At 39.3% G+C, this 23851-nt stretch overlaps 1 protein-coding gene across 8 annotated transcripts in view; it reads left to right on the forward strand.

Moving 5' to 3' along the window:
• The window catches only part of CRADD (CARD and death domain containing adaptor protein), a 239912-nt gene that overhangs the window by 30999 nt on the left and 185062 nt on the right, over positions 1–23851 (forward strand). The window contains exon 3 of one of the 8 annotated variants that reach the window (XM_027107194.1): positions 6551–6618. The exons of the other annotated variants lie outside the window; for them this stretch is intronic. Within the exon in view, the coding sequence (XP_026962995.1) occupies positions 6551–6588 (38 nt within the window). The 3' untranslated portion in view covers positions 6589–6618. The remainder of the gene's footprint in view (positions 1–6550; positions 6619–23851) is intronic. 8 annotated transcript variants of the gene reach the window in all.

Genomic DNA, 23851 nt, shown 5'->3' on the forward strand with positions numbered 1-23851 from the left:
CTACCTGCTCACTTACTTGCTTGTTTATTATCTTTCACCCAGCACTAGATTGTCAGCTCTTTGCAAGCAGGGACTGGTTTTGCCTGTCTTGTTCATGTCCCATTTGTATTCCCATTCTGCTGGCATATACAGTAGATCTTTAATACGTACCTGTAAAATGTAAGAGACTTCTTAGTTGCTCAAAATGAGTGTAAGATTTTTGATCCAGAAGAATTGTATTCCAGGACACTGAAGAAACTTGGGGATAATTAATTATTGTTTTATCTTTATGGAATTTTGAAGAGTGGAGAAATATCACAATTATGAATGAAGGTAGATGCAATCCTGAGTTTCAATAGTGAGGAATATGGGTTCAAAAACCATAGACTGAGGGTTGGGAGGAATTGGGAGACTGGGATTGACACATATACATTACTGATACTATGTATAAAATAGACAACTGATGGGAACATACTGTATAGCACAGGGAACCCTACCTAATGCACTGTGGTAACCTAAATGGGAGGGAAGCCCAGAAGGGAGGGAGTATCTGTATGTGCATGGCTGATGCATTTTGTTGTGCAGTGGAGGCTAACACAACATTGTAAAGCGACCATACTCCAAGAAAAATTAAAAAACAAAAACAAACAAAACAAAACAAACGGAACCCCCCCCCCCCCATAGACTGAGAGGGAGCCTCATGCTGTTTGTGGGTAGAGTTCTAGAATGGATTATTGAAAGGATGGTTTGTGAATGCTTAGAACAGTGCTGCTTCGTGGGAAAGTGGGGCACCCTTAGAGAAAGAGACCTAGAAAAATAAATTGTGTTCTTTTCAGGTCACCACTTAGTTTGGTGGCAGAATCAAAATGAGAATAAAGACACCCTGATTCTGTTCCAAGGGTGTTTTCAAACTGGGATCTTAGAGCTCCTCAAATTCCATACACCATAGAGTCTTTTTGCATGTTTTTATTTTGAGGATTAGCTGGAAAAAAAAACCACTTTTGAAGACATTTTCTCAGTTGGGGGACATTGACCCCTGGAAGTTAAAGGACATAGTCTCAGAGGTCCATGAGATTTAATTCCGCTCCCCACTCCTTTAAAAGAGATCTGTGCAGTACTCTAGATTAAGAAACTCGGCATTGTGATGTTTTGCCAGTTTATCTGAGTAACCGAACAGTGCATGTTGTCCATGTACAGAAAACAGCACATTCTTCCATTAGACCTGTGTTGTCCTGTACGGCAGCCTCCCATGTGTGGCTTTTGAACAGTGAAACTGTGGCTGCTTCAAACGGATATGTCCTGCAGTGGAAAGTGCATTCTAGATTTCAAAGACTTAGTACCAAAAAAAAGGGTAAAATATTTCATAATTATTTACTTTATTTTGAGTATCTGTTGAAGTGATCATATTTTTGTCAATTGGGCTACCTAAAAAATATTATTGGGGCTTCCCTGGTGGCACAGTGGTTGAGAGTCCGCCTGCCGATGCAGGGGACACGGGTTCGTGCCCCGGTCCGGGAAGATCCCACATGCCGCGGAGTGGCTGGGCCCGTGAGCCATGGCCGCTGAGCCTGCACATCCGGAGCCTGTGCTCCACAACAGGAGAGGCCACAGCGGTGAGAGGCCCGCGTACAGCAAAAAAAAAAAAAAAAAAAAAAATATTAAGAGTAATTGCACCTCATTTTTCTTTTTAAAAATGTGGCTGCTTAGGTCACTAGAAAATTTAAAATTGTGTGTGTGGCTTGCATTGTTGGATGGTGCTGCAGTAAACCTGTTGCCTCTCCCAGGAGGAGAGGTGAAGGAATTGGTGAACATCACTGTGCAGGTGGGGTGATATGACAGCTACCTTCCACCATTTGGATGGCTCTCATTCATAAAAGAGATGCTCTCTGTTGTGTATTTCTCAGAAGGTGGAAGGAAGACAAATGGTAGAAATGTCAGGGTAATATAAGAAACACCTTTCTAAAACAGTTGTCCAGATATGGTTATGGGCTCTTTCTAGAGGTAGTGAATCCCTCATCATTATGCATAACTCAAGCAGAGGCTAGATAGCTGCTTAATAGGTTATTTGGAGAGAGCTCAGGTGGTTAAAATGAATTCCCCTTCCAATCCTGAGATTCTGATCCTGAAATAAAATCAGGCAGAGGGCTGGTTTTTACAGAAATATAAAATAGATGGGTTCTGTGGACAGGAGAAGAAAACAAAATTTACTTCACTCTTTGTTTCCTTTTCCTTTAAACTTTCATATGAGTGTTTTTTAGGAGCTTTGAGGAGCTTTGCGTTCTTGGTTACAGACAACCGTTTGGTTCTCTAAGCCTGGTGCATCTGGTGAGCAGTGTGCATTGGTTAGGAATGTGCTTGCCAACAAGTCAAGCAAACAAACAAAATCCACCAAACTGACAATGGCAAAATAAGTAGAAACTTATTTCAATCATGTAACAGGAAGTCTGGAGGTCAGCTGCTTCTGGCATCGGTTCGTTGGCTCAAAGGCGTCAGGACAAGTGTCTCTGTTCTTCTCTTGGCTTTTGTTTTCCTTCTGGTAGCAAGATGGCTGCAACTACCAACAGTGCATCTGTAAGGCTGGAAGGTAGGGGAAGGAGTAACTCCTGATGCGTCTGTCCGTTTTATCTGGAAAAGCAGTAGTCTTTTCAGAAATTGCCAGCACACTTCCCCCTTTGTTTCAATGGCTAAAAGAGTCATATGGCCACGCCGCTCCCAAATCTGATTCAGGTGCTTTGGGGTCAAGAGGGAAGGACCATCATCCAGTGGCCACTGATGATTTTTGCCTGGGTCGAGTTTTATTCAACATCTCCTTTTTAGAGATGAGAAAACTGAGGACCAGAGACGTTCATGCCTTTGAACTTGTAGGATAGGACTAAGAGTTCTCACTTTGCCCCTTCTACCTCACTAACTTCGTTAGCAAGGACAGCATATTCCCCCCAAATGATAGGGCATGTTGGATATAATTGCCACTATCTTGGATCTTTTTAATGTAGGTTTAGACATTTTGTCTTTCTACGAAAGAATTTTGAGTAGGTGAATGTAACGTGTACAGTAAGGAACAGCCTTATAGTTTTTACGTTTGTCTCCCCATTAATTTGTTGAATTTCCCTATCAGTGTTCCCTGTGCTTCTCTTTTTAAACCAGTGGCCCATTATGAGTACGAGTGGAATAATATATGTGTAAGAATAAAACAATTTTAAGCCACCATGATTACTGGCAGTGTTCAGCTGAGTATCTGATTGTCACCAGCTGCTATACATACTCCTTGGATATGCAGTTGCATATTCTCAAACCGTTCTGCTTGGAAGGAAAAAAATATTATTGATGGATTAAAAAAATAAAAATTGAACCAGATTCCACTACCTCCTTTAAAGACTCAAGTCCCCCCCACTGCCTGCCTCCTTTCCTGCCCCATTGCTCCTAGCAAAATCCCTTGTGAACTACTTTGGGAAATGATGGTGGTGGCAGTGGTGCGTTGGTATTTGTGAGAGCAAGAAAATGAGAGGTTGGAAATATATAAGAAAATCAAGTTTTGCTGAAGAGGAGAATTGACCTGTGGAGTATTGTAAGGCAAAATGAGGTTGGTGTGTAATAATGGAAAGAATTTGATATATGAAATAGGGTCCATTGTGGGTTGAGAAGCTGGGGACATTTACTTTGACCATTTAGAGGGCAGAGAATTTGATAGGAAACTAGCTAGTTGTGGAATGCTTCCTCTGTCTATACATTATATATAACTCTCTCTTAATCCTTAAAAACCTCTCTCTATGAGGAAGGTATTTCCCGCATTTTGCAGGGGAGGAAGCTCAGAGAGATGAACTTTTCCAGGGTTTGAAAGCTAATACATCATGGTGTTGTTATTTAAACCCAAGGCTGACTCCAAGACCTGTGACTCTCCTACTGAGTTAGTCTGAATGTTTGCAAAATCTGCAGCTCTGATTGTTTTTGCGGTTAATGTTCTTGAACTGGCAACAAGTAAATAGTTTAGCTATTCGATGACTCTCTCAACTTTTTGGGTTTATTCATTTGAGACCATGTATTATTTATTTGGAGCAATGTATTTTTACATTTAACTACATATTTGACTTTTCTCAGGTCTTACTTTTTGTATTAGTGAACCAAGCTTTACTAGTACTCTTTTTTGGAGGGATACCTCTCTTATCAGGCAAAAATCTTATTCAGATAAACAAATACATGCCATGACAATAAAGAACTACAAGTTATTATTTTTCCCCATTCTTTTCTGCTGTGCATCTTACCAGGTAGAAGTTTAATTTTCATAGCAGGAAAGAACAAGTAGCAACTTTGTGAATTGTGGCATTTGAGATTAGACTGATAAGACAGTGAGTGACCTACAGCAGAGTAGTTAACAGAAAGGAACAGAATTGTTGCCGAAGACAGAGGAAGGTCTATTGTAACTGGAAGAGTCATCTTTGGCATTTGGCCATCTCAGTTGCATGATAACGCGAAGAAGCAGGAACCTTGGAATTGCTCTTCTTTATATTCCATTCCTGGATAATTACCAACCATACTCAGATCTTGAAAGGTCCTTTTATTTTGTGATTGCATCTTTCAGCAACAACTCTTATTATCCTATTATGCAATTTGTCTCATTTAAGATGCTCAGGTGGGAAAACTTTCAGCCTCAGCATCTGTAAAGATCACTATGATTGAGCATTTTGTGGCACTTTCACTCACTTTGCTGTTGAGCAAGCAGGATTCAAGGCAGGTGAATTCTTTCCAGATGTGCTTTTGAATAACTGGACAGATCCCTGGGGTCTCTTCAGGATAACCCAAGTGACTGTGTATTCTTGCCCCCTTTGTCCACACATACCTTCCTGTGGTCACTCTGCAGAGGGCTCTGTAGTTGTGGGATGATTCCACAGCTCATACTGAATCCAGGAGGACAGGTAGATAGTCCTCCAAGCAGTGGATCCCCAAGCTTTCCTAGGTCTGCTTCTTTGGGTACCAGAACCCATCCCTCTCCAGGAGACACGCAGCAGTTTTGCTTTCATTTGCTTTGGCACCATTTTAGGCATGAAACGGAACCGTTTTCTCCCAGAACATAATGTCCCTGTGTAGAAGTGAGTGATAGCAGTGAGGAGTCTAGAGCCAGGCCTGTTAGTAACTAATGCTGAATGACTCAACCTGACACTGATGGCCATCTCCTGAGGTTACTGAGGAGGGGAGGTATGGGAAGTGTGGTTCCTTTACCCACTGTGCCCAGCCCCCAACTCAGCGATGGGCTGCCAGGAGGGCTGAGCCAGTGGGAGAAGCCAGCACGTGGACAGGGTTTGCTGACGTGTCCTGATGTGGAAGACAGGGCACACCCAGCTCTGTATTAATGGCAGGCATTAGGTCTGAAGGACTGAATGCAGCTTCTAGATGTGCCTCCTCCTTGCCAGGCATGTTCAGGGGAGAAACTGGGACCCACCTTAGGGGTTGGCGTCAGCTCTTTATGAAGCTTTTCCTGACAATACTCTGTATTCCTGGAGGAGGACTTTGTGTTGTTCTCATGGGCTTGCCTCTAACACAGAACTTATGATGCTGTGTTATGCTTGTCTGTTTCCTTTTTTATCTCCCTAGACTGTGAACCCTTGAAGATAGGGATAGTATATCTTATCACTGTTTTAATTCTCAGTGCTTAGGTCATATTATGTGTTCACTAAATGTTTGTTAAATAAATGAAATAGTAACGTTCAGCCCCTTTATTCTGCATGGTACTCCATCCTGTCCAAGGACAGAATTTTATCAGAAATTATATTGATTATCCTCAGTTGGTACTCAGACTAATGAAATACAGTAGCATAGATATGAGTAGAGCTGAAAAATAAAGGTGATTATAAAATACATAGAAATAAACTTAGTAAGAATTGGGCACAATTTATGAGAAAAAGACTTCCAAACTTAGCTGAGGCATATAAAAGAACACTTGAATAAATAAACATATCATGTATATTGGTGAGAAGAGTTATTATAGTAAATGTATCAATATCATTTTTGTCCACATTAGTCTAAAATTTAATGCTATTCCAATAGAACTTGCAATGGGATGATTATTCTGTGGAACTTGATAAGTCCAGAATAATATTGTTTGAGACTAATGAAGAATGAAAAACAGGGGAGAGTTCATCTCATCACATATTAAGACATTGTAAAATATAGTAAATAAAAACAAAATAGCATATAAGATAGAAGGCAGTATAACCTGGATTCCAAAACTTGATGAAGACATTATAAGGAAAAAATATGGACTTCATTAACATAGATGTAAAAATCCTTAACAAAATAATAAGTTGAATCTAGCAAAATGAAAAAAGATAATGCATCATTACCAAATGAAGTTTATCTCAGAAGCTCAAGGTCAGTTTACCGTTTGAAAGCCACGTAATTTATCATGTTAACAGAATAAAAGAGAATTTAGAATTAGTCTAAAAACAGACTTGAGTATACATATGGAAACCTGGTACAAATCTACAATCCCTTATTTGAAACATTTGGGGCCAAACATGTTTCAGAATTTAGGGTTTTTAACAACATCTCATAGTCAAATTTGTGTTTGTTTCCACAGCAAAACTGATTAATAGTGACACTAAATGGAATAAATAAAGGCCAGAAATAGCATCAACATTACCTCAGGTAAGGCTTTGCTACCACATAATTTTGGCACCAAACTTTAGAAAACACAAACAGAAAGTTCTTTGTTTTCAAGAGCTTTATGATTTCAGAATCTCAGGGAAGGAATTATCAGCTTTTTAACGTAAAGTTGGCACATTTCAAATCAGAGATGAAAGGACTTCTGAAGGGTGTTGGGATTACATACTAGTCATTTAAGAGAAAAAGAAATAAAGTTAAATCCCTGCTTTATAGCAAAATTAATTTTTTTGGCTATGCCACACAGCTTGTGGGATCTTAGTTCCCCAACCAGGGATTGAACCCAGGTCCTCAGCAGTGAAAGTGCAGAGTCCTAACCACTGGACTGCCAGGGAATTCCCAATGATTTATAGAGATTTTACTGTAAAAAAATTAAAGAATCTATAAAAGTGATAGAATAAACTATATACCCAGTCTTTATTTATAATCTTGTGATAGTGGAGATCTTCGTAAGCATTACACCAATGGTAGAAACTAAAGAATTAAAAAATAAAGAAGAAAAAGAAAAGAGAGATTAAACTATGTAAAAATTAACTTCTGTGCAACAAAGAACTCCATAATAAAGTTAAAAATGAATACCAACACGGGAAAAATGTTGGCATCATATATAATAGCAGCCAAAGAGTTATTACCCATAATTTATAACAAGCTCTTACAGATTAATAAACAAAAGATGAATTCTCCAGCACAAAAAAGGACCAATTATATGAAAAGGCAGTTTGCAAGAGAAGAAATACAAATGGCTGCCAATATTCTACCAGTACTCAGACAACAACTAGGACTACTACAGCTTCTGTAGCTACTGCAGCAGCTACAACCAGCCGCTACCATTTACTGAGTGTTTATTGTGCACCAGGGACTGGGCTAAGGGCTTTACACATAATGCTTAAGAAAATACTGAGACAGGTGTAATTATTTACACTTTGCAATGAGGAGTACACGATATAGTGAGTCGAGGCAGCTTGTCCTAGGTCACACGTTTAGCAGGGCTTTTGTAATTCAGAACTGTTTGCCTCCAAAGCTCTTGCTTTTCAGTAGACACTGACTTACTGCCTCCATATATCAATGTACTTATGAAAAGAAAATCAAATGAAAGCAGCCTGAAGTTACCATTTGTTTTGTCTATCAGATTGGCAATGATTTGAAAAGAATACTCATTGCCAGGGAAGGTCAGGATGTGGAGAAGCCTGGTGGGAGTATCAATTGGCATGATCCTTCTGGAAGGCAGTTAGGCAATATGTATCAAAAGCCACATCCTTTGACATAGTGTTTCTACTTCTAGGAATTTATCTGAAAGGACTAATTTGACAAATACTCGTATGTACAAGGATATTCAATTCAATATTGTTTATAAAACCACAAGGTTGAAGGAAACTTACTTGTCCTTCAATGAAAGATTGGTTAAATCAGTTAGGGGAGAATTGATGATATAAAGCTATATTTATTAAATTTTGAACATTGTCCTATTCAAATTTATTATTGGATGGAAAAATAAAACAAAACAAAGCAGGTTGCAAAACAGTCCATGTGGTGCAACCCTATATTTGAGAAACTCAAATTGTTTATATATGCATGTATGCCAAGAAAAAAGTCTGGGACGTGGTGTTGACAGTGGTGTAATTATAAGTGATTTATTTTCTTTATATGTTTCTGCAATGTTTATTGATTTATTTTTTGCTGTTACACATATACTCTGATTTTTAAAAAGTACTTAAAAATACATATAATTTCCCCGTACTGATGGAACATCCCAACTTGAAGATTAAGCACAAAGTTCTGGGGATCTAATCCAGGTCTGTAAATTTACTTTGCTTTTGTTAGGGGGTATTTAGGTACTTTCCATACTTACATTTTACTCTTTGAAAGTTGACACGGGCATGAGTTTACCCATACACATGATTTCCCACATGTTTTTCAAAGAATTGCCAGATTTCTTTTTCACTGATTGTGTTTAAAGTCATAGTTTGCCAGCTCTTTGGTTTACAAAAGCCAGTCGGTGTGAAATTGACGTGAATAAACTTTTTAATAGATATAAGGAAGTCCTATTCATGTTTGCCCAATCAGTAGATCAAGATCAGATTTCGTTATTGGGCTGACACCTTCTTAATAACAAGTGGAGGTTTTAAAAGTAGGCTTAACAAATGTAGCTGAGGAATCCTGCCCAAGGGAAAGGTTTAGAAAAGTATTTTTTCTGATAGGGAGGCGGCCATGTTGGGAATATCTTAAAAGGCTTGATATAACCTAGAATATACTATGAAACTGTGAAAACTAATATATGGCACGTGAGCAATTTGCACAGTGCTTTTCAACATCTTTCTAGCCACTCAGCATTGTTTAGTGATGAGAATTGTGGACTAAGGAGTGTACATTTTGGTGGTTTTTGAAGATTTGGATATAGGGATTTGAGTTCCACTTGATTGAACTGGCAGTTTAAGAAACAGATTTTTAAATTGCTTACCGAATGAAAAAGGAAAACACTTGTAGTGAAAATGCTGGTTGTAGATAGTTCTAAAGGCCATTTGGGGCAACAGAACGAGGTGACAATCACCGAGAAAGTGGTTAGTAATGGGCTCTTAGAGATAGTGTCTTAATGCAGTTGTTATTTTAAATTACCTTTAAAGTGGTTTATTGACCCTGTTTTTCTGTTTTGACATTCTCTTTCAAAGGTATATAAGTTACACCGATACTATTTGAATAGTGCAACTCTTATGTAGCAGTTAAAGAGGGTGCATTTTGGAGTCAGGCGGACCTGTGTTAAAATCCAAACTCTCCTGCATAGTAGTGTTTTGACCTTTGGCAAGTTACCCAGTCTCTCTAGGTCTCTCTCAGTTTCTTCATCTCAAAAATACCAACCTTACAGGGCTGTTGAGAAGATTAAGTGAGATAATTTTTATAAAGAGCTTAATAGCATCTGACACAAGTACATGCTTAGGTTGCTTTAATGATTATGTATAGTTCAATCTTATTTAGAATATTTTTATAATAATATGTAGTATAATGGAAAGAATGTATGTTGTACTGTCTAATGAACCCACATTTGAACCCTGGCTGTGCCCCTTAATAACCCCATAATCTTGGGCAAGTCACTTATGTGCTGAGCCCGAATTTTCTCCTCCATGAAACGGGGTCCTCCATAATGCTTACTTTGTCAGATGTTGTGAGGATTAGAGATGATAGGCCAAGTGTCAAACTCTGTGTTTGGAGCAAAGTAGGTATTCAGTGAATGGTAACTATTGTCATTGCTATGGAAGCTAATAAATATCAAAGAACCTCTTAAGGGCTTTTTATATTTTCCCTCTTTGTTTTTTACCTTTAGTTTCAATTCTTTAAGAAACTGGGTACACATAGCCAGGACTATGCAATATAAGAAAAGCTAAAGAAGTTATATAGAATTGATCATGTACTACATTCGGTAAACCAAAAGAATAAGAGTCTGAAGTGATGGACTGTATTAACAGAGAAGGATGTGTACATAGTGCCTGGCCTTGGGGCCCTTGTCAGGGACTGGTCTCTCAGGAAGAAGCAGCATGAAGGGCAGTGGTTTCATTTCTCATAGTCACCCCCTGTCACTTACTACACTGAGGACGTGTATGTCATGGGCTTCGGATCCTGTGCTGGCTGACCAACTGGCCAGTCCTCTAGAACAGCTGCTGGAGGTGCCTGGTGCACTGGCACTGAGGGCAGGCCCGGCTGGCTGGCAAGCACTTGTGATGTTATGCTAATGAGTCCTTCTGTGGAGGCTGCCCTCCCAGGTGGGCTTTGTCCACACACGGTCCATCTTCCTTCATATTTGCATGGTATGGTGCTTGTTGTATCCATTTGTCTGCCTGTCCTCCTGCCCTCCCTCCCTTCCATCCTTCTTTCCATCCATTCATCCTTCCTTCCATCCATCCATCCATCCATCCATCCATCCATCCATCCATCCTCTAAGTGCTAGCTATAGCAGTGAAAAACAGATAAAATCCTTGCCTCAAGGATCTTACATTTTAGAGATTCAAAGCATATTTATTTATTTACTTACTTGTTTATTTATTTTAGGCTGCGTTGGGTCTTCGTTGCTGTGCGCAGGCTTTCTCTAGTTGCAGCGAGCAGGAACGGGGGCTACACTTTGTTGCGGTGTGCGGGCTTCTCATTGCGGGGGCTTCTCATTACAGAGGCTTCTCATTGCAGAGCATGGGCTCTAGGCGCGCAGGCTTCAGTAGTTGCGGCTCACGGGCTCTAGAGCGCAGGCTCAGTAGTTGTGGCACACGGGCTTAGTTGCTCCGCGGCATGTGGGATCTTCCCGGACCAGGGCTCGAACCCGTGTCCCCTGCATTGGCAGGTAGATTCTTAACCACTGCGCCACCAGGGAAGCCCCTCAAAGCATTTTGAAATGTCAAATGTAGTATCTCATTTGCTTTTTACAATGAATATGTGAGTTTTGAACTTTTTAGTACTTTTATTTGATAGATGAGGAAGTGGAGATATTTAGAGATTAAATGGCCTACCCAGGATAATAGTACTATGAGTAGAACCCCTTAGTTTTCATTCATGGTTTAGCACCCTTTCTCCTATGATGCTATGCTTTCTATTCTAAATATGTTTTCCTTTATCAGAGCACTTTTTCATACTGTTTTCTTCTTGATATATCAGTCACAGGTAGCCCAGGGAATTTGAGTTCAGTGGACAAGCTTTAACCTTTCAGTCTGTTCCTTTTGTTCTTAGGGTGAGATTTGAATCCAAACTGTCGTCTACAATGCCCCAAAGCATCTGGCTATGCCACCTTCCCAGCTTGTCTTGGGACACTTACCCTCTTATAACCTGCCTTCTTTCCTCACCTCAGAAGCATTGTGTTCTTTCCAACTTCAGGCCTTTGCATATTTTGTTCCCTCTGCTTGGAATGCTTCTCTCTGTTCCCCCTCCTGTCCCTCCATGCCCACCTTCATGGAGTTTCACTCAACTCATAGATCTCAGCTTTAATGCCACTTCTGCGGGGAAGCCTTCCTCATCCCCCAGCCGAAGGTCAGGTCCCTGTGCCATACATACTTTCTCACAGCATCCTGTGGTTTTTCTTCGTAACAAGCCTATCACAATCCATGGATTTGTTTGCTGCCTTCCTCCCGTCTTGGAATGGTTAGAAGATAAGCTCTATGAGGGCAGGAACTCTGGTTATCTTGTTTCCACTACTGTTTCCCCAGCTAGCACTGGGCCTTATATTAGATGCTCCAAAAATATGGAATGGAGAGTGCCTGGAGCAAATTTATGGTTTGTTCAATTTCACATCCCTCTGGAATCTGATTCTAACAATGAAGGCAGTTTATGAAACGGTGTAGGTTACTCATGTTTCATTAACGTTTAAATAAGGAATGGGAAAGCAACTACTAAGGTTTGGAAAGTTAGTAAAGTGGCAGCAAAAAGTGACAAAGGGGAGAAACAAAACTCCATACAGAGCCTGGGGGAAAAGAGAATAAAACAAGTTATTTGTTTTTGTGTCCCTTTCCCACTAAACTTTGAGCAATTTGAAGTCAAGCACCAGAACTTGTTTATGTTTTATATTCTGAAAGAAAGTACAGTGCCGGGCTCATAGTAGCTCTTGAATAAATGTTGAATGAATGAATGATATACTTCTTACCTTTGAAGCTGCCTTCTTGTGTTCTTAATGCTGAAATTAGAAATAGGAATAGTATGATTTATAGAAAGAATACTGGATTTAGAACCAGATAGATATAGGTTTAAAACTGCATTGAGAATGGGAATAAGTATGCCTACCAAGTGGGCTTATTGGGAGGGTGGTGTATAAAATGACTGGCACATGTGAGAGGTCCTCGAGAGATCTTAGCTCCCCTTTTCTGCCTCTCTCCCTTTGATCTAGTCCCAGAAAAACTTTTGAGGATTATGGTACCTAAATTGTTAAAATAAATAAAGAGAACTTCAAAGAAAATCATGCCACTGGAGCTATGACATGAATCAGTACGTGGCACTCACATTTATCAGAGCAAGCATGACGCTAGATGCTTAAACAGCAATGCAGGACGTTGTGTAGGAATTGGAGAATAGCGTTCTTATTATTCTTGTCTGTGGTCAGCCTGTTACTAGAAAAAGAAACCAAAATGATTTCTAAGGTCCTTAGGTTCAAACCTTTCTGTTTTGACCTCCGTCATTTATGTTTTTCCCATCTTTACTTACAAACATCACCTAACCCCAGCTCTTCCTCAGATTCTTTCTTCTAATAGTTTTATTTTGTTCTCCACGGTAAATTCTCTCTTTTATTTCCATCAATGGCATTTCAAATACTTTTGATGGGTGGATGGAAGGTGTGTTAAATTTAGATAGATCCACCAATTTCCTTGAGTTCCACACTGATTTCTTTTAGGATGTGACTAGGTAGCCCGATTATTCTCCCGTACCCCAGCTCCCATCCCCATCTAATTATGATACAGAGGACAGAGAAGTGTGACCAGTTTTTCTTTTTCCTCTGAGGATAGAGCAAGAACAAATGGTTTCAGACTACAGCAGGACAGAGTTTGGATCAACCAGCAGGATGTACATGAGCCTTGCACTAGGCTCATTGTTTAAAAGCTAGAAGTCATTGTACAGCCACATCAGGTTAGTTCTCGTTTATAGCACCTGTTTTTTTTCATGCAAAATATGCAAGGCTCTGGAGATACAAAAACAATTAGTTCCTCGCGGAGTTTGAGTCCAGCAGGGGAGACAGATGCATGAACAGACATGGTACTCTCTGATAGAGGCAGTGCAGGTATGTCTACAAGTGACACAGGAGGCAGAGATGGACTCAGATGTGGGACAGGTGAGGAGTGGTGGCATAGGCCGCCTGCTGAAGAGTAGAGCTCACTGTGTGGACGGGGTTGGAGAGGCTGTTCTAACTAGAGGAAAAAGCGCGTGGAGAGACACAGAGACATGTACTAGCATGGCGGGTGCAGGGAACTCCAAGTAATTAGATATTGTTTGATTGTCAAGTACGAAGGCTGTTGTGAAGTCTGGCAATGCCAAGGTAGGTTATAGAATTTCTTTCTTTGAAGTCTTAAAACTCAAAATGAAGCATTTATGTCTGCTTAGGATGGTTTGGGTAGTATTTTTGCCAGAGGTAGAGGCAAATACTGTGTGTGTCAGAGAAAGGTCAATGACTATTTCTGTAAATGTTGAAGTTGTATTAAATAATTTAAGAGAAAGGACTCAAACTTTGCACTTTGCTGTATTTGCTATTCTGGGATGTACAGTTTTCAAGTCACTTAACTAAGGCACTCTGTTTTGTGGAACTCTTCTCCCTCTTCATGAAACAAATGCATTCATAAAAAGCAGTAGAAATTCAGTGTCCCCCTTTCTCCATTGGAGGGGTGTTTTCTTTTGGAGCAGAGGTAGTTCCCAGGGAATCAGTGTAAGAGTCAGAAAAAAAATGGAGGGTGGCCTCTCCTGGGCCACTCTTGGCTGCCTGGGAGTGAAATGGAACCTCGGATATTGTGTACCTTTAAATCGTCCATGTTGCCTGTTTCACGGCCTCCCCAGGCCAAGGAACTGGCTAGTCAGTTTCTAGTTCTCAGAACTGGAGCAGGACTGCTGTGCTTGCAGTTGCATGCCTTTTATGGAACAGGGAATGTTGTTTAGGGAATTTAGGCAGCTGGAACCTGCCACATTAGCAATTTGGACTAAGGAAAAATTTCAGAGTGAGAAAATACAGCTTATTATATAATTTCACTTGGGTATTTAGGAGGCTGAGAGGGGAGATGAGAGTATTATGAAGGCAAGTAGGAGAGTTTCATAAACAGCTCCCTCCCTCTCTATTCCTTTTTACTGTAAGAGCTGGATTTAAATAGGGTGATCACGTGGCCCATTTTGAAAAGGGCAGTCATGTTCTTCTGCTGTTTCTTAGCTGTTTTGTCAGTTGGAGCAAAACAACAGCGCTGCTCACTTTTTGCAGGGTTAGAGGAAAAAGGAAAGGCTGGCAGAAGAATGGGGTGGGAAGCTAGAGGAGAGAGGAGAGGCCAAGAGTGTCAGACTGTGGGGACGAGGACCTGAAGGAGGCCACTTTGGCCTCAGGGATGGGGCCTGGAACTCTGCCTTTTTGAAGCCTGTTGACGATCTCATCCTAATTTAGCCTTTTGTGGAATCTTCCATGAGATGTGGTTGCCAACTTCAGCCTTCCTAGAGAATAGAGCCTGCTGAATCTGTTATGAAGTCTACCCAGAAGAGTTGGCAAAGCAGGCCCCCTCCTTAGAACCAGGATAACACTGACAGAAGGTGAAAGTCCGCTCCTCCTTTAAGAACACACAGTCAGTGCCTCACACCTGTTTCACCCGCACTGCACAAAAGAAAAAAAAAAACCACCGGCCCTCAGCAAAAACTAAAACTGACGTCACTGTAACCTTTGGTTATTCTTTTTTTGTGCGTAAAGTGTCAACCTCTTGTTTTATCTTGTAAACAATGGAAATCTTATTTCTTTCCAGAAAATTACAAAAGGTAACAGGGACCAGATTCAAACAGAATAAAAATCATAAGTAACCCAGAGAGTCTGGCTTAAAAAAAGAAAAAAAGGAAAAAGAAAGAAAAAAGAACGTGTCCTCTCGGCCTTAAAACTTGTCTTAAAGGGAAATCATTTAGGTTCCTGGTGGCTTCTTTCTTCATCATACTAACTTCTGTTAGCAAAGTGTGATTTTGAAAGGATGCAGGGAGCTTGGGAAAAGAGAGCTTTATATATTTTTTGTTTTTCCCTTTCTTCTCCCAGCAAAATACAAAGGTATCTGACCGTAAAGATGCTTAAACTGAGCTATTCTGATTGACAATGGTCAGGACATGGAAGTGTGGTGCACCGAGATGGGCAGCTGCCTGGATAAAGGACCTGGCTGGCTGTACTTTCCACCTCTCTCTCCTACACCCAAACGGGGAGATTTGAGCAGTGGTTAATGTAGCCTCTTCTCCTTTTAAAAAAATGCGTCCCCTGCTCATTTCCAACACAGATTTGAGGTTGTTACTCGCTTATCTTAACAGAACATGTGTCTTGAAAGTATTATTTAATATAGAATATAATGTTATTTAGATCTTATTAAATTATCCTGTTTTTAGGGTATGCCAATGGACTAAATTTGTCTGAACTACTGAGATTTAGATTATCTAACTTTTATTGGCATTGGAGGATTTCTGTAAAAAAAAAGCTATTGAGATTAAATATCAATATCATATAAATCTTTCTAGGAAAATATAATCGAAAGCATCAGGGCTCCTACAGTTGGTGGTTTCTGTTATCTTGGTTCACAGAGCTATGACAATGTCATTGAATTTCAAGAATTCAAAAAGATAAAAATAAAACTCATAGTTTTGAGATGGAGAAAGAGAAAGATCCTGGAAGTTGTCTTCGTTTTTAAAATAGTCATTCTCACCTTAAAAGTACAAAAACTATTTTTCATTTATTAAGAAAAAACCCTGCCAGCTTATACTCCTGAATTAATGCAAAGACCAGTATTTTATAAATAAACACTACTAATAATTGTGGAGGCTACTGTTGACAACTCTGCTTTTGATTTATTGCAAATATGCCTTCAATTTTCTTCCTCATTACCAACGACCTTCTTTAATTATAATAGGACTTTCATACAATATTTGTATTGTTTATTTTGAAGCATCTAACTTTAAAAGAAGTTTACTGATTTTTATGGCAAAAAATACAAATGTTTTTATTTTAGGATACAGACCATAAACTAAAACGTTACTGGGGGAGTTTGGCCAAAGATACAAAAATATATGGGAGGAAAAGTATACTTGCCTAATACTGTGCACATTTTTACAACAGAGCAAATGACATCTGGATTTAGAGTTTTAACTAGTAGTAACCTCATTTGTTTAGTAATGACTTTTAAAATAGAAAAAGAAAAATCTGCCGAAGCAGACCAGGCACTTACTAGATATTGAACTTGGAAGAGCTGAAGTTAGTGAAGCAGGGTAATTAGAATAACTTTATCAACATCTAAATATTTCTCCTTTTCTTTAACATTTCAATTAAGTGTGAAGAAGTCCCAGAAATGAGATACCCATTAGCTACATGAAAGGAATTCGGAGGATTATAAGCTAGCCACACTTTTCTATGGCATGAATACTGCTTTTTTCTTTCTTTCTTTTTTTTTTTTAAAATAATTTGGAGGGGATTTTAAAATTTGTTAAGCTTCCCTAACGCTGTGGTTTACCACAGGTTTTGCTTTTAATAAGAAAAAAGAAAAACTTTTAAAAGAAGCTATCTGAATCAATTCATTTTTGTTTGTAGTCAGTCATTTTTGTTTGTTACTGTGATTAAAAATAAGTGGACTATATTTCTGTGAAAACCACATTCTTAATGTCAGTACCTACCTAGAAAATATAGGAGTCATACTTGATCATTCCTAATCATTTTGAAATTCTCTGGTCATTTTTTTTAGGGGCAGCATCGACTAATAATAATTGTGTGGCTCGTTATTTATTCTTGTCAGAGTACTTTAGTTATTTTTGTATAACTATAGTTTTTTCAAACTAGTTGGAAATGATTCTACTTGTGATTATCAAAGTATGTACATTTGGTAATTTTGTTGTATAAAATACTTAATACCTGTGCAAATCTGTTTGAGTTTCGGTTTTAAAACAGCTCTGTAGTTTGGTGAGTCCTGCAAAGAGTCCGGCTTTCTCCGTGGCCTGCCAGCCAAATAATTTTTGCAGCATTTTCCTTTGCTTTCTTATAAACATTTAAAAAATTTCCTTGCTTTTTCGTAAGTTCAACGGTTACGTTAGAAAGCACTGAAGTTGCTATGAAATTGCCCTTTAGTTTTCCATATATTAGGGAGGAATGATAGATTTTTGCATATCCCCTGTAAGTTGTTAAAACAAATACTGAGGGCTGCTATTCTCATGGAGCTGTATTTGCCCAATTACAGATGAAATGATTATGCCTGACTGTATTGCTTTAAAATGAGTTTTGTTGCTTTCACGCTTAGGCAAAGATATTTAAATTTATTTTTGTTCAGTGTATCATGTAATATACTTCTCCCCCATCTTGTGCTCCCAAATTTGGGATAAGCATTGAATGCTTTTTGGGCTGCAGGTTGCTGTCTGATTTACTAGAAAGCGTGATGCATGTAAAATAGTGGCTAATGATTATGGAGTCCCACCTTAAAGGTTATCAAGAGAAAAAAGTTAAAATATCAAGGAAGGTGCTACTACAGTCAAAACCTTATTTCCTCTGTAAAACCGTGGTATCTCATAGGAAGACTTGGATCTTATTCTCAGCTACCAAAAATGTTTAAATATGAAAGTAAAGATGACATGAGACTGTAGTACATTGTTCTTAAGGCCCACTGTTCTCAAGGTGCATGGTTATTAATCTTGGTTTGAATGTATAAATTATATAAGATTAATTTGCAGATAGGGTCGATGGAGGTTAGTACATGGGGTTTTAGAATGAGGAAGCTGATAAGGTATTACTCATCAGCCTTTCTGCTTCCGTTTTTGACGCTTTGGAAATGCTGTTAGTTTTACTTTTCTGTGTTCTTAAAGCTGTGGTCAAAGTAAGTAGGCTTAGAGATAAAACTTACATTATTTTCTCCTTTGTAAAATAAGGGGGCTGGACCGTGCTCTTTCTAGGCAGTTTCCAGAGATGTGAATCTCTGGATTCTGAACTCTCACTACTCTTTCGGAGCTCTACCTTTCTACTCTGCACGCCCTGCTTTTTGTTATCTGATTTGCAAGTCAATGTTATGGAAAGTCTCTATTGTAATGCAGACAGCCTCAGCTTCAGGTCCCAGCAGATATCAACAACCCAAACCCGCTATTCAAACCACCTCGGAAAGAAAAATCGTTTTAAAAGATGGCAAACTTTGCTTTCATGTTCACCCAAAACGAAGTTCTCGAGCAGCATCTGGCTGTGCAGAGTAATCCAATCTATTTTAACGCAAAGATTTTCCAAGAAGGCAGGAAACAGTCAAGGGGAAGGCTTTCAGGCATCTGCTGTTTCGTTTCCAGATCCCTTGTGTTAATTTAATGTTTCTAGGGAACCAGGCTCTTTCTTTTTTCTCAGAATCCCTTCTCTAGGAACTGGTGAGTGCGGTGGCGCTGTGCGAATAGCAGATAAAGCAGAGAGCTTGGCTGGGGCGCTCCGCGGTCCTTTGCAGCCTGGTCATCCCGCCACCCCGGGGGCGCCCTGGGTGTGATCTGTGGGTGACTCGGCAGTTTCCCTTCGTTCCTTGCATCTTACGCAAAGGCGGCGCCCGGAGTGACAGAGGTATACTTGAAAGACGTGTTTACTTGCATTTGTCCAATTTGGCCTTAGTGAAAGGTAGCTAGGAAGCGACTGGCTCTTCCTCGCTCTACCAAAACCAGGGAAACTCAGCCAATCTCCAGGAAACAAACCAAACCAAACACAAACCTGAGTGAAGTGTGAATCTTGCATTAAACACTTGGATTTGTGTTCGTGAAGAGAATCCCAGGAAAATTGGCGTTCCTTTCAACAGCCTGCTGCCCATCCTCGGTAAATTAGCAATCACAGGTTGCCGGGAAATTTCTTGTCCTTGTGTGATGAGCAGGTTCGGCAGATTTTGTTTTGAAGGGGCAGACTGTGCTAGTGGAGTCAGGTGTTTGTGCGGCGCCAGAATATTAACACCTTGTGTTCCGGGGCCCTTATCTTCCGGGCAGGGACTCTTTGCCATTCTCGTCTCCCATTTCAGAACCAGAAGGATGCATCCAAACGTCGCCTTTGAAAAGGAATTCTGTAGAATCAAAAACAAAAAAAGGCTGTCCTTCAAAATAGTTTCGTTTTTGGATATTCGTATCTGCCTAGAAACTTAGAATGCTAGTAATTCATGTTGCTGTGAGAATTGCCCTGGTACCTAATGTTAAAGTTTAATGTGTTCACATGTAACTTACCTAGTACTCCGATAATGCCAGTATTCGTATAGCAGCCAATCTAACTGTGTTACTAAGTTGTTGGAATCACAGAATTTGAGTTCGAATGGAGTGTAGAGGTCATTTAGGCCAATTTTTAAATGGAATTGTAAGAATCTCTTTTATAACATTTCTGACCACTTTTTGAGGCATTCCATTCTGTTGCTGGAGAGCTGTAATTATTAAAATGTTATTCCTTTTATTAAATTGAAATCTCTCCTTGGTTCTTGTTCTCCTTTAAATAATAAAAGCCTAAACACCTTTTTTTCATATATTTTAGTGAGTGTGGTATATACTTGAAGATCATGATAAGACAAGAGATTAGCTTCATAGTAATGATAACCACATTTTGGGCTCCAAATTCTTGCTTTGTGCCTTATGAATCTTCTTTTGAACTGCTTAGAAACAACGGCAGAACTTCCCATTTCAAGGTAGTACTTGAGATTAAGCAATAAAATGATATATTGGCAACAGTTTTCATTTTAAAAATCCCTTTGATTTGATACTTATATCCTAATTTTCTGTTATGGTCGTTTTTGGTTTACTTTTAGTTTTCTATGGAATGTTCTGTGCTTTAGCCGAAATCATTAAATAAAGATAAATAAGTTTACTAGACTCAGAAATGTGCATCTTTTGGCTCTTTTTTGCTTTACCTCTGCATTAGTTTTCTATTGCTGCTATAACAAATCACCACAAAGTTAGTTAGTAGCTTACAACAAAACCCATTTATTATCTCACCTTCTATGGGTCTGAGCTTTGGGCACAGTATGGCTCTTCTGGGTTCTCTGTTCATGTCCTCACGAGGCCCCATGTCAAGATATCAGCAGGTCTGGACTCTTACCGGTAGGTCCTGGGGGAGAATTCAGTTCCATGTGGTTGTAGGACTGATGTCCCATTTCCTTGCTAGCTCTTAGCCAGTGGTCTTCCTCAGCTCCACATTCCTTAACTCATGCTCCACCACCCCCCATCTTCAGAGTCAATAATAGTGTGTGGAATCCTTTTGCTTTGAATATCTCTGCCTTCCCCTTCTGTTTCGTTCGTATGCTTTTAAAGGACTCATGCAATTCCATTGGGCCCACCTGGATAAAGTCAAATGATTAGTAACCTTAATTACCCAGCAAATTCTTTTCACAGCAGTACCTGACTTAGTGCTTGATTTATGACTATGGGGATGGGAATCTTGGGGGCACATCTTTAGAATTCTGCTTACCATATCCTTCTAGGTACAGCTTTCCTGGGATGGTTATAGTCATAATCCAACATTTTAAAGAGATTTTAAGCATCTTAATTCTCAAAATTTTGCAAAGTGAAATTAGACCTGAAAAAGTCAGGTAGCATTAAATATTACTTACAAAGAATTTTTAGAGGTTTAATAAAACAATAAATGCTTTTTTTAAAAAAATTCAAACTTCTATGTTGCAAAACCTTTCCCAATCTTCTTGTTTTGGGCATTGTATTAAGATAGCATCAGATAGAAGTCAGTTTGTAGTACCAATACTATATATACTACTAATAATTGCATTTAAGAAAGATTGGTTTTCCTCTGCAGTCTCATTTCAGCCTTGGAGAGTTTTTGATATATTCAAATAGAATTCTACTAGAATCCAATTTTGGCTAAGAAACCGGGTCCCATGACCTAGCTGCTACTTACTCATACCTAAAATGTGCTTGAATATGCAACTTCCTAATTGTAGGGCACATGTAAACCCCCTCCTCACTTTTTGTAGAGCTGCATAGTTCTTACAGCTTGGGGTCAGGGGAGTGCAGGCTTACATTATGCATCCTAATTTACTATTTATGAATCCTGATTACCATTCGTTATTTAAATTCTAATTTTTCCTTTCAGAGGTTTTAACTAGACAACTGTTCAGAAGTACGGATTATACATGGGGAAATTCTAGTGCTTTGGAGCTACTGAAAAGAAAAGGCTGATCATCAGATGCAGCAGTAAAACAGAAAGTGTTGGCTCTTGGGGAGTTTTGTGAATACGCTTTAGGACTTTGTCACCTTCTTCCAGCAACTCCAGCAAGTAGGGGGCCTGGTGCAAGAAGTGGCGATCTGCCAGTTTCAGGCTCAGACGTGGTGCTGTGAGACATAACTGATGGTCTGGAGATACAGGGCAGAGGGATAGGCAGCACGTATGCTGAGACTTGAAACTCGTGCCTCCTTAGCCCTCGGGGTGAGGTGATGATCAAATCACAACCACACATCTCGGGTGACTATATATTTGAAACACGCAATTTAGCTAAGGTGCTTCTTTTGCTTTCCCTGATTTATGATTATTTTCATGTAATGAATGATGGTCATGGGCATTCTGATATAGAAGGTTTTAATTAGGGCTCAGGATCTGTGCAATTAATCAAGCAAAATGATTTAGAGTTCTGTTATTACTGAAGTCTTTTCAGCTGGAATTAAGTGGATCCACACCAGTGCATTATTAAGCATACAGTTACTTATTGGTTTATTTATCTGGACTCCACCTTATTATAAAAAGATTTTGAGGAAATTTACACATACATACATACCCACCACCACCACCACATAAAATAAGTAGATGAAGAAATTAGGCAAAAGGAAAATAAAATTAGGAGAAAAATAACAAGGCTGCTTTGGGTAGGTTTAATGCAAAGAAAATATAGTATAAAATTCTATACAGGTGCTAGAACTAGGCTATAAATTTGGCTCTGATTTTTTTTCTAGCAGCCAAAACAAAATGGCAGCAAAGTAATCAGCTATAGGATTCATCACATTCATAAAATGATTATAAGAAGATTGGAATTTTCCTTTGAACTCATCTTGTGTTGAAAGGGACATTTTATGCTTTCCTTCTGCTAGAAAGGTTAGCTTTGAATTGCAATTAAACTTACAAAAACATAATTTTGGCAGAAATAAGAATGAACAGAATGGCAGAATGGGAGCAGTTAGCAGGATTTCTAGTATTCCCTCTCTTTTTCTTGGTTCATGTTCTAATGTTCCAGTGCTCTCCTCAGTGCACAGAGAGGTCCAAGAAGATTAGCCGTTCTTTTTGGAAGCTGAAGACTTCCCTGAAGATTCTGTGAGAATGGGAAGCAGAATCTGATTTTTTTTTTTTCAGAATGGAAACCTTTTATCATGAAGAATTTTTTCTTTATTGTATACTTTTATATAGTTTCCAACCCATGAATTAGTGGTGTTCCAAAAGTTCATTTTTAAGTTGCTTGTTTGAAATTAAGAATATATTTTCCCAAAGAAATGATGTTGTCTGCGACCTAATTTCAGACTTGCAATGAACCCAGGGTTCAAGGAGGTTAAATCTGAATAAATACAGGTCTTCAATTCTGTATTCAAAACCTTTGAGGCCAGATTTGCTGACTTTGAGTTTTGTTTTGTTTTGTATTTTGAGAAGGATAATATTGTGCATATACCCGTTATTACGTCGCACTGCAGTGTGGTCTGGAGCAGGATCCTATAATCAAACACATTAATACTTCTGCAGTGAAACTGATGAATATTCACACTCAGTGGGATAAATAAAAACTATAAATAGCCTCATGTCAGTTCAGGTCGGGTTTTGTCTCCAAATGAATTCAGGCCAAATGAGTTCAGGTCAGGTCAGGTTTTGCTGCCAAATGAGTTATGAAAAAACTTCTGGTTTTCAGAGCGTTTTGGATTTCAGATTAGTGTATCTCTATTATACATTTTTTAAATAAAAAAGCCACTGGTATTATAAACTCTAACCACAATGTAATGTTCTTTTATGGAAAAATGTGTTGAATTCCAATTAGGAAAACCAGAAAGCCATCACTATATTGCAGCCGTACAGCAAGAATGAAGTGTTTCCATTAGGCAGGACTCAGAGCAGAAATGCCCTCCTATGTAACCCAGGAGAGGGCACTTGTCAGGCAGCTGCTAGTGAAGGTTCAAGATCAAGGGCAGGGGACTGGTAAGAAGTATGAGAGAAGGGAGGTGGGAGAACAAGGTGGGACTTCCCCTTCTATTATTCATTTCTCCCCCCCCCCCTTTAACTCTTCCTTTCCTGTTAATGCAGGGAGCCCGACAGTGATATGAGGCACAGTGATATGAGGCGTGGCATTTCCCTCCCCTCCACTCCCACCCTTTCCCCAAAACTGCCTATAAAGACACCAAATGGTGTCAGAAATAATAAAGCTTCTAAAGGTAGTTAAACTTATGTGTAGATCTTGCCTCTGCCACCCTCTAGCTGTGTGACCTTAGGTGGTTTGCTCAACTTGTGAAATAAAAAAAAGAAAAAATCCGATCTGCTTCCTAGGGTGGTTGAGAAGACATTAGGTTCTGAAGTCAGTGTGCTGTTATGTGCAAGTGCCTCACA

Source organism: Aethalodelphis obliquidens, unplaced genomic scaffold (assembly GCF_003676395.1).
Source record: "Aethalodelphis obliquidens isolate GAN/ISIS:26980383/991018 unplaced genomic scaffold, ASM367639v1 scaffold8, whole genome shotgun sequence".
Lineage (NCBI taxonomy): Eukaryota > Metazoa > Chordata > Mammalia > Artiodactyla > Delphinidae > Aethalodelphis > Aethalodelphis obliquidens.